We start from the raw sequence: 10,873 nt of genomic DNA, 5'->3' as shown, positions 1-10,873 counted from the left end.
CTAGACGGTTTGTTTTCGGCTCCTTCGGGGGCCGAACGGCTGGAGATGCTCTTACGCGAAGCAGTTGTTATTTTCGGAAACACGTGACGTTTGCACGTTCCGCCACCTCCTCCCAGCAGATCCATTTTCCAGATCACCGCGCGAACCACATGCTCCTATTTATTTAATTTTTAACATCACATGTTCCTATTATTATTCAATAATCCTCCTCTCGAGTCCAGCCACGAGGCGATAACAAAAGCGACCTGCTTGAAGCGACCCTACTCCCAGCCGGCACAGTCCAATTGTCCACAGCTCCACATGGCTTCTCCCCGGCACCTGCTCCCCCTCCTCCTCCTGCTCGCCCTCCTCGCCCCCTCCTCGTCGGCGGCGCCGGGCGTCATCCGGCTGCCGCGCGCCGGGGCCTGCGCCGCGCCGGCGGACCCGGCCGTCTACGACCGCCCCGTGATCGGCATCGTCACGCACCCGGGCGACGGCGCGGCCGGGAGGATCGACAACGGCACCTCCACCTCCTACATCGGCGCCTCCTACGTCAAGTTCGTCGAGGCCGGCGGCGCCCGCGTCATCCCGCTCATCTACAACGAGCCCGACGAGCGCCTCCTCGAGGTCCGTGCCTCCAGATCCCCTCCCTCTCTCCCCCTTCGTCTGCTTAAATGTGCGTGTAGTTCTATCTGACAACTCCCAGTTCTTTGGAAGTCAAACCAAAATTCTTGATAGTCAACTAACTATGTACTATGTACCAGTTAAAATCATTTTCTAACAGTGCAGAAACGGAACATTCGTAGTTCTGATTATTTAGAATTTCTCCACATTCAAAGTACATGTTTACATAGGAATGACAAATCAAATAGCAAGGCGGATCGTGACTTGATCACTCAGTGTCTGACTAGCTTATGTTACTGTTCATCTGTTTCAGATCAAGATGAAACATGTTTAAAAAAAGATCTGGATGAAACAGTTAACCTATCATGTCTCTGACTACTATAAATATTGTTCGTGTTCTGCAGTCATTTGATCTCAGGGCAATAGATCACCTGTTAGTTACTTGGTAGCCCCCTGCTTGCTCAGTAATACCTGCATCTTATCTCTTGGGCGGTAATTTCTGATAGTTTTGCCTGTGTCCCTTCTACTGCAGAAACTCAGTTTGGTGAACGGCGTGCTGTTTACTGGTGGATCAGTGAAGAGGGGTCCATATTTTGAGACGATTAAGAAAGTGTTTCAGGTACCTATCTATTTGGCAGCTTCTGTGTGTTTCAGACATGTTATTCACTTCTACTCTGTAGTTGCTTCCATTATTAAGAACATACTACATCTCATCTCAGTATGGTAACATCATACTATTGGTCCTAGCTCACACAGAATGGGACCAAACATTACTGGATAATTCTCACTTTCTTCGTTTATTCTTCTGTAGTATGTCTTGGACAAGAATGATGCAGGAGTTCCATTTCCATTGTTTGCACAGTGTCTTGGCTTTGAGCTTGTAAGCATGATTGTGAGCAAGGTAATTTCTCTTTTTTTTCTAAGAGAATGAACAAAAATTATCGACGTCAACATGCAAATTTAGTTGCTAAAGTACAAAAATAATTTGAATTTCTTATAATATTAGGACAGCCTCAAATTGAGATATCTGCTTGAAGAAAAATGATGTGTTAGAATTTAAAAGTATACATTTGCTCTTGCCACATGTGATGCAGTGAAGAACCGGCTGGTCGGCTGCACTGTTCTGTTCCCTGAACAGAACATATAGACACTTAGTGTGTTCCATACCAAGTTTGTGTTTTGTATCTACAAACTGACAACTGGCTCTTTTCTCTATATTGGTATTAGGACAATAATATTTTGGAGTCATTCCACGCCTCAGATCAAGCATCAACTCTCCAGTTCCCCAATTATTCTTCACTTCAGGGATCAGTATTTGAAAGGTAGGGATTCTAATATATATTTGAAAGGTGTAGGTACTGCATGGTCATCTTTTATTTGCGGGAGAAAATTGTATTGGTACTAAACTTGTGCAGCTTTCTCATTTTCCTCTATCAACTGAAAGTCTGCATGGGCACTTGCAACGACCATGTTTCTTGTCCCGTCCTATACGAAAAGATTATGTATGTTAGGTTTTCATTACAGAGAAGATGCAATTAAGCTAACAGTTTACAGTACACTCCATTACAGTCTACGCCAGCTTCATCAAACTTGAAATAGCAAAAATGAATTAAATTGATGTCAACTATGCAGTTGGTTAGATTTTAGATGTCCCCTGAACCACAGGCACTACGCTTGATGTTATCCATTTATCTAAGATATAACCTTGTCGCTCCGTACTTTTTTATGGCACAAATACCGTCTTCTATTGACTCTTTGTGGCTTGGCTTCTAATATCCCTTGTATACCTGTCTAATAGAAGTGATCCAAATTCGCAGATTTCATCCTGATCTCATCAAGAAACTCAGCACCAGTTGTCTTGTCATGCAAAATCACAAAGTAAGTAGAATCCTTGGTGCTCCTTTTCTCCTTGAACACGCATTGGATGCGTGTCGTTTTGTATTAGAAGAAGAATCCTGGGTACTCATCACATTTTATCTTTGACCTTCACTCAATATTAACATTGACATGATATACTTGGTTCAACCAAATCATGACTGTCAATTTAAAACAGCAACTTTTTATGGAGATTGCAGAATAACTATCTTTATCTCCTTGTTTTCCCTAACATGGTTTATTTTCTTAACTGGTCAAAGTATGGTATATCTCCAAAGAGATTGCGAGAGAATGACGCGTTATCAAGTTTCTTCAAGATTCTGACTATATCCCCTGATGAAAATGGTGAGGTACAATGTCATCTTTTTCCTAGTACTTAACTGATTTGGACTCAACCAGCCTAATTCAGAGGTAGTGCTAAATCAATGTTTAAAGAAACAGCAAACTAATTTCCTTTCCTTTGGCAAATCAGGTTTACGTCTCAACCGTTGAAGCACAGAAATATCCAATCACTTGCACTCAGTGGCACCCTGAGGTATGCTGACTGTAGTGCTGCTGGTTGTTTTTGAAATTAAAGTCTGTATTCCACTAATCTGTTCGCATGCCTGTGCACATTTTTTCATCCCATTTATCCTTGTTTGGCATTTTTTAGGCCTACATATTACTAGGCTGCTATCAAAATGTTTGTCTTTAAACTATTCAGGCCGTGATATTTCTTCATCTGACCAGATCACTTAGGCAAACGTAATATATTCAGAGGTCAGACTATAATTAGCTTGTTCACTTGCTGCAGAAAGCCATTTTCGAATGGCGTAAACCAATGATTCCACACAGCGAGGATGCAGTACAAGTGACACAAAATTTTGCCAACTACTTTATCAGGTTTGTAATACTCTCTTTATTAGTTATAAGCAACACATCATCTGCTTATTCACATCCGTGTTGACCATGCCCTCATTCTGTGATGAAAACCATACTGCACGGAATGGCGGATTACCTGTTCAAAATCATTTTATGGTGCCCTAGTTTCCCTACTAAGCAGGTATAGGCCTTGTGTACGTTTGTATGGCTCCTGTTGGGCAACTTGTTTGTGAATAAGGCTCTGTGCCCGGTTGCATTTCAAAGAAATGAAGCGAGTTCACAGCTTTGTGCCCAGTTGCATTTCAAATAAATGAAGCGAGTTCACAGCTTGTTGCCCATCACAACCCCCTAAAGGGGACATAGTTATTAATAAAACATCAACGCTCAAAACGCACGCAGCCTAAGGGAAAAGAAAACTGGTATCTTGCACCGTTGTGTTCCTCCAATGCATGAATTCCATACTTTCCTACTGCAAAGCAACGGCTCGTGAAAAAAGGTAAGAACAGCGTGTTTATCTCACCCTTCTTCGCTCTGTCGTGAAACAGCCAAGCCCGCAAGTCGCCAAACAGGCCGCCTGCCGACAAGGTGCTGGACAACCTGATCTACAACTACATCCCTACATTTTCCGGGAAAACCTCGTAAGCCACCTCTGTTGGCCCTGTATCGTAACTGCATACTTACTGCACCATATGTTTCTCCATTCAGCCGCTAAGTAAATGAGCATGTGCCTTGCCTTGCAGGAAATCCTTCGAGTTGGTGTACCTCTTCTCCTGAGGCTGGAGCCGACGCTTGTAGCCGCGGTTCTTCTCTTACTGTACTGTGCATGTACAGTGTTGTGTACCATGTGTTTGTATTATTGTACTGATGAGACCTTCGGTTCAGTGGTGTAGATCATTTGTAACCTTGATTGCCGGTATCAGAGTTCAGGAGGAGCAGCGTCAGTAGCTGTAGTGTTTCGGTTTTCGGAGTGAATAAGAGCATCCTCCTTCGAGGTGTTGTTCATCTTGTAGTATTATAACAGTAGTCCGTACGTTCGCCATTGGCTGATGCTCAGTTCAGTAGTACAGATCATTTGCAAACTTGGTTGTCAGTATCAGCGTTCAGGAGGAGCGTCGGTAGTTGTGACGTTTGCCATTTTCGGAATAAAAATAAGAGCATCCTCTTCCTAACTGTTACAGTACTACTCCTTGAATCTTTCTAGCAGAGTAGCACCACACAAGTGGAATCTATTCTTTCCCAGACTCGTGATGAATAATCAGTAAAACACGATTTTTTTTAGGGGAACAGTAAAAACACAACTGGGAGACCTTATTATTATCATCAGCCTTAAGAGTTGGGGTAAGCTAATGATAATAATCGCGCCAAGTTCTAATGATGATGGACGGAAAATAGGTTTATGTCAATCTCCCTGTGCTGCACTTGAAAATGAAAAGAAATCTCCCTGCGCTGTGCTGGCTCATTCGGGCAAAACATTTATAAGCAAAAACTAATACCAAGCGAGTGTCAAGTATCATCAGCTAGGAAAAAGGTAGCAGCAGCTTTGTGAGTTATTTTAGTCAATCGGTGTCTCAATTTGTACTGTGGAAAACAAATGGGCCTGAGTTTCAGCAGTCTAAGAAATAGCGACGTTAAAAGCTAAGTGATTTAGCGCAATTTAGCATGCTATAGCGCTGATAGCGGACATGGACATGGCGACGAAATTGGCATAGCATAGCAGTGGCTCCTCTCAAACGCTATAGCGTGCTATTTTTTTAGGTGATAATCAGCAATACTAACTACTGTAAGTTCATGGCATTATGAATTATAGATATAGCAAACTAAGGTAAAATATAGCCAGATATAAGGGTGCACATAACGCTGTCAAATTATCATTTGAATCTCATCCTTGATAGTCAAGACACCTGCGCAACATTACAAGAAAAGAAAAACTAGGTTTCTTGACTAGACAATCTTTTTGTTAATCAAGCCGACAGACAAGGTGCACCAGTTGTCCTTTCGCAGGTTTAACACTAATATTCTCCATATCACAGAGAACAGAAGAGAAACATGGGAGCATGAAAGATCAGCTATGCACATATGAGTCTTCTTGCAGCCAACCCATTGAAATGCAGTAACCGACTGAGGAACGAGGCTATTGTAGCTACCAGATTGTAACCCCTCTCCTTGCAGCTTCAGACTATATAACTCCTTGTCCACCAGGAGAAACACATTTTCTTCTCTACAATGAATCATGAGTCCAAGAAATTAATGATTGTGACCTGTAAGATAGTTTTTGCCCTGCTGTGGGTCATTTGCCCACTGCTCCACCGCTTCAGATCAAAGAAAATAGTTTTAGTGAGTCAAAGCATCATTGTATGCAGATTCAGTTCCAGGCTAAGATCCTTCTATCCTTGTATTACTGAACTGTATTTGTTCATCACCGATGTCTAACGAGGAGACTGATGTAGCCAGGTCATCTGTCAAGCCTGCCGTTGGGTCTGGTTCTGAAACTTCTGCTAGTGCACTCAGCATACTGACTACTTCATATGTATCGTCCAGGTAGAACTTGGCTTTGCTCGGTTTCTGCCCCACAGTACATGCAAACAGAGGTGTTTTTGGAGCAACAATGCCCTTTTTCATGGCATCCGCAATATTTTCAAACATATCCTCATCGGATCTATCATCACCAATGCATAAAACAAAATCTGCCTGTTGACCTTTCTCCTTCATTGATGCAAGTATCTTCTCAGCTATAAGACCTTTGCTAACACCCTGCAGTACAAAGAGACAACCAAGCGAATTAATGGAAATTCAGCAGCAGCGCAAAGATCAGAAAAAATAAAAACCTGAAATAATTTAGTAAAACCATTGTGGTTAATTTCCATATTTCTGATCGAATGACATTTTTGAAAAAATTAAAGCATCTAAAGAGGGAAAGAAGTGGTGGATGCAATATGATGCATGCACTGTGTATGACAGTACTCATGTAAACAACTAAACAAGGACATTTTATATTGTTGAAAGCTGGTAAGTATTAAGTAGATATGGTGAAGCAAGCAAGGCCACATAAATAGAATAAATTTTGAATACAAATCACAAATTGCTTTTTAAGCAATATACTCCTTACCAAACGTAAAACTGAAAGGCATTCACAATAGGGTAAAATTGTGAAGGTAATAAATATAGAAAAAGCATAATCACCGCCCTGTTAAATCTACAAAAAGCCTAGTGACTACTTCATCCTTCTGGGTTTAAAAGGACCATCGGCCAAAACGCTGAGATTGAGACCAATGCAAAATTAACTCGGCACCAGTTACAGAAAAGATTTAATTCCTCGTGCAATGCTGGCCACATGCACCAATGGGATAGAGGAAGGAACTTTTAAATCAGGCATGCATTTGTCGTTGCGTCAATTACGCAAACGTAACTAATTAAATTCTGCATGCAGCCTCGCCCCTCACGCTTGCATGTGACGCGGCTCCTCTGGCTAATTAATTCACCGAATCAGCGGACGTAGCGCCAGCCAAACCCAGCGAAAAAGCAGGGAACTGATTACAAGCTGACTTAGAATTACGGGCATGCGATCGAGGCCCACTGGCCTTTTAAACCCTGACGGAGGGAGCACACCATAGTGCTAATCACATTAACCTGAAGTAATGTACAAGAAACAAAATGGCTTGTGTGATTGGCACAGAAGTATTATGCGAACCTCAGATAGGGGCACCAGCTAAATGCAGAGCAAGTCATAGGGTATCTCATACAGATATAAGTGAAGGGAAAAATCATGTGCGCATATACTCTCTATGGATGGCACAAAAATTGGTGAGCTCATCTAATGGAATGCAAGAAATGGTAATGGCGAACCTGAGGTTTGACTTCAACAATGAACTGGCCGCTCTTGACTGAGACTGCTTCATTTGCTAGTACACTTTCCAGGTGATCAAGCATCTCCTTTGCCTGAGAAGATGCAAAGCCTTGGTCAGCATCCCTATGGTGCCACACCAACGCAGTTTCTTTGGTTTCAATGTAGGATCCATCAGTTGCTTCTGTATAAAGATTCATCACTGGCTCAGCCATTTGCATCCATCCAATATCTGGGGACTGGGTACTGGTTTGCCATTCTTCATCTCTGGTCCACCTACATATGGAAACATAGTGTTTCATCATCTATTTAATTCTCTAGTGATTCCAAAAATCATGAACAGTCTGCAGTGATCTCCATTCTCCCCAGGCAATAAAAACACTAAACAGAAATGGGCAGCCAAGAAACATGAACAAACATCTTATGACGTGTGCATGCCATGTTGAAGTAAAAGCAGAACCTGGTACATGAGTTTAATGAACATAAGGTGTATGATCCTACAAGTCCTAATTACTGACTCCGCTAGTTGGTCATTACAGTTAAGTACTCCCTCCAATCGCCAAAGGAGGGCATACAATTCTGAGCGCAGCAATTAAGGAGAGAATCTCATGCAGTTTATTTTCCCAGATTTACCCTTGAAAAGCGCCGCAAAATATTCGCTCCACGCGCCTCGATAACTAGCATCCGTTTAATATGGACCTCACACTGGCCAATCCTAGAGTGTGAATGCTACGGAGGAGCAGAATGCGCAGCCTTAGCCAATCGTGCTATGTGCATGCAGTGACAGGTAATTAATGTGAATCGGTAAAGCAGATCTGAGGGAGGGGTATTTTGTCGAGCACTGTGTTATTCTCCCACTTGACGCCCTAATTTCATGGAGGGAGTACCAAACAAACAACTGGTGCGTGTAGTAGCCTGAGTGCCTGACAAGGAACAAATGAAGAATTTCCTATTGATACAAGAAAAACCAACAAAAGTAAACTAGATTGTTATTTGCTCGATGAAGCAGAAAACACTGAGACCTTTGCATCTGCAGTTGACCTTGACTCCTATTCCTATTATGTCTGAATAAAGTACAGACTTCACTGTTAATCTGAAGCAAAATGTACAACAGTGGTAATAAAAAATTGTACCTTAAGAAATAACCATGCTCTGCCGCGATGCCTAGAATTGGACATGAGGAGAACATTGATCCCAAGCTATTCTTGCTTCTTCCACTGACAATAAAGACGATGTTGTTCTTATCCGAGCATAGGGTATTAATGATGGTTACTAATTCTTCACTCGGTTTCTGGTAGAGAGAAGCCTGTGGCACCAATGTACCATCATAGTCAAGAAATATAGCTCTACTCTTTGATCTCCCATAAGACATTATAATTGAATCAAAACTAAGCTTTGAGAAATTTGGGTCTAGTGCCACCACCCTGAATCCAAATCCCAATCCAATGCCCCAACATGGCTTCCTGAAATGATCCTTGCAAGCCCTCTCCAGGTCCTGGATAAAGCTCCTTGACCAATATGCAACGTCATGTGTGCTTACATAGCGGTAATGTTTTTCGTGCCTCAGCTCCTTGTCACGCTCTGACATTGATATGGCCTCATTTAGTGACTCCGCCGTTGATTCAACATTCCATGGGTTAATACGAATGGCACCACTCAGTGAAGGTGAGCACCCAATAAATTCCGAGACAACTAGCATGCTCTTGCGTGGCCCACTCACCTCAGGTGCAGACTCAGAGCTAGGAATGCCCTGTCGACAGACAATGTACTCATATGGGGTCAAATTCATCCCATCCCTCACAGCCGTCACCACGACACACTCAGCGACCGTATAATATGCAAGCTTCTCCACACTTGGGACATTCCGGTCAATGAGAACAATTGGGCTGTACCCGGACTGGCCAAACTCCCTGTTAATCCTCTCACAACTATCCTGAATCTCAGCCCGAATGGACTCGATATCCTTTCCCTTCCCACGTGCTGGGTTAGCAATCTGTACTAACACAGCCCTACCCCGCCACTTAGGATGTGTCTTCAACATATACTCAAATGCAAGAAGCTTCAGATTGATGCCTTTAAAGATATCCGTGTCATCCACACCAAGCAACACAGTCATGCCCTCAAATTGCTGCCGCAGCTCAGCAACCTTCTGCTGCATTTCAGGTAATCGCAGCACTGACTGCAATTGACCCATATGGATTCCCACTGGCATGATCTTGATCCCAACAGTGCGGCCATAGTAATCCAGACCAATATATCCACGCTTTGACTGGTACTCTATCCCGAGCATCCTACTACAGCAAGACAGAAAGTGCCTGGCATAATCGAATGTGTGGAATCCAATGAGATCACAGTTGAGCATAGTCCTGAGGATCTCCTCTCTGACAGGGAGGGATCGGTATATCTCTGATGAGGGGAATGGGCTGTGGAGGAAGAATCCGATGCGGAGGCGATTGAAGCGGCGGCGGAGGAAGGTGGGCAGCGCCATGAGGTGGTAATCATGGACCCAAACATAGTCGTCCTCCGGGTTGATGACCTCAACAATCTTCTCGAAGAAGTGCTTGTTGGCGAGGACGTAGGCCTCCCATGAGGCGCGCTCGAACCGACCACCGGCAGATGCACCGCTCTCATTGGGAGATTGGGCGGCGGCGAAGGGGAGCATGTAATGGAAGAGCGGCCAGAGGTAGCCCTTGCAGAAGTTCTGGTAAAATCGATCGTAGAGGTCGGCGGGGAGGAAGACGGGGGCGCAGCGGAAGCCGTCGATGAGGGTCTGCGAGACCTCGTCCTGCTCGGCGGCGGGCACGTCGGCGCGGAGGGTGCCGATGAAGAGCACCTCCATCTCGTCGGGGACGCCGTCGCGGAGGCGGAGGAGGAGCGAGTCGTCGTCCCAGGAGAAGACCCAGCCGCGGCCGTCGGGGCGGCGGCGCGCGACGACGGGGAGCTGGTTGGCGACGACGATGAGGCGCTCGCAGATGGCGGAGGAGGGCACATCGGAGGCGACGCTGCTGGTGGCGGCCCGCTCGTCGTCCTCGTCGTCCAGCTCCGACAGCGTGCCGGGCACCGTCATGACCCGCGGCATCCGCCTCGGCGCGAACGACCCCGACCGGCGCCTCCCGCCGCCGGCCGGGCCGAGCGCCGCGAAGTTCCCCGCCGCGAGGTCGAGCAGGTTGGTGTAGGACCTCGACATCATGGCTGAATCCCCCGGACCGATCCCCGCCGGATCCGCGGAATGGCGAGTGTTTTATCCAAACCCTAGGTCCGCCCGCGCCTTTGACCCGATCCGGCGTTTTGGAGTTCGGGGGAATGGGGGAGGCGAAGTGGGGCGACGAAGAAGACGAGCACACAGTATATCCCCCCCTTGCTGCACCCGGCGCACGGCACCTGCCTCCTGGTCCACCCCTCACCGACCGATGGGCCCTTCCTTTCCTGCCACCCGCCGGTGCAGTGGACCCTGCCCACAGGGGCAGACCACGCGGCGGAGAAAAGAGGATAAGGTGGTGCGTGCCCCACCGGCTCCAGCTGGCGTCACGCTGCCACCTGACGACCCTGGGGCCCACCCGAACGGACGCACGCGATGGCTCCGCGCACGCGGTTGACGGACGAGATCAGCCGGGGGCAACAGTTTGTGGATAAAGAATTCCCCAGGCCCTTTGGTCCGGCGCTTTCATGAGACGTCCCGGTCCCCCTTCCCGT

General features: G+C 45.7%; 2 protein-coding genes across 2 annotated transcripts; one reads left to right on the top strand and one right to left on the bottom strand.

The window, feature by feature from the left end:
* Positions 1 to 218: 218 nt before the first annotated feature.
* LOC109747252 (gamma-glutamyl hydrolase 1) lies at positions 219 to 4,418 on the top strand. The gene is made up of 10 exons (XM_020306335.4): positions 219 to 606; positions 1,136 to 1,222; positions 1,415 to 1,504; positions 1,831 to 1,925; positions 2,421 to 2,481; positions 2,739 to 2,828; positions 2,951 to 3,013; positions 3,272 to 3,360; positions 3,885 to 3,977; positions 4,080 to 4,418. The coding sequence occupies exons 1-10, from the start codon at positions 301 to 303 to the stop codon at positions 4,111 to 4,113; spliced, it is 1,008 nt and encodes a 335-aa protein (XP_020161924.1). The 5' UTR covers positions 219 to 300; the 3' UTR covers positions 4,114 to 4,418.
* Positions 4,419 to 5,179: 761 nt separating this feature from the next.
* Positions 5,180 to 10,541, bottom strand: LOC109747248 (probable alpha,alpha-trehalose-phosphate synthase [UDP-forming] 7). The gene is made up of 3 exons (XM_020306332.3): positions 8,314 to 10,541; positions 7,183 to 7,456; positions 5,180 to 6,090 (listed from the first exon to the last, which is right to left on the bottom strand). The coding sequence occupies exons 1-3, from the start codon at positions 10,368 to 10,370 to the stop codon at positions 5,713 to 5,715; spliced, it is 2,709 nt and encodes a 902-aa protein (XP_020161921.1). The 5' UTR covers positions 10,371 to 10,541; the 3' UTR covers positions 5,180 to 5,712.
* Between the last annotated feature and the right edge of the window lie 332 nt (positions 10,542 to 10,873).

Source organism: Aegilops tauschii, chromosome 1 (genome assembly GCF_002575655.3).
Source record: "Aegilops tauschii subsp. strangulata cultivar AL8/78 chromosome 1, Aet v6.0, whole genome shotgun sequence".
NCBI lineage: Eukaryota > Viridiplantae > Streptophyta > Magnoliopsida > Poales > Poaceae > Aegilops > Aegilops tauschii.
The sequence above is the reverse complement of the archived record's forward strand: the minus strand, read 5'-3'. Positions and strand labels throughout refer to the sequence as shown.

Excerpts from the sequence above, each read along its gene's own strand:
- LOC109747252 (XM_020306335.4), top strand. The coding sequence starts at position 301 with ATGGCTTCTCCCCGGCACCTGCTCCCCCTCCTCCTCCTGCTCGCCCTC. Across the intron at positions 1,505-1,830 it reads TAAGCATGATTGTGAGCAAG|GACAATAATATTTTGGAGTC; the intron begins GTAATTTCTCTT and ends TATTGGTATTAG. Across the intron at positions 3,978-4,079 it reads ACATTTTCCGGGAAAACCTC|GAAATCCTTCGAGTTGGTGT; the intron begins GTAAGCCACCTC and ends CTTGCCTTGCAG.
- LOC109747248 (XM_020306332.3), bottom strand. The coding sequence starts at position 10,370 with ATGATGTCGAGGTCCTACACCAACCTGCTCGACCTCGCGGCGGGGAAC. Across the intron at positions 7,457-8,313 it reads GAGCATGGTTATTTCTTAAG|GTGGACCAGAGATGAAGAAT; the intron begins GTACAATTTTTT and ends TTCCATATGTAG. Across the intron at positions 6,091-7,182 it reads TTGTTGAAGTCAAACCTCAG|GGTGTTAGCAAAGGTCTTAT; the intron begins GTTCGCCATTAC and ends TTTGTACTGCAG.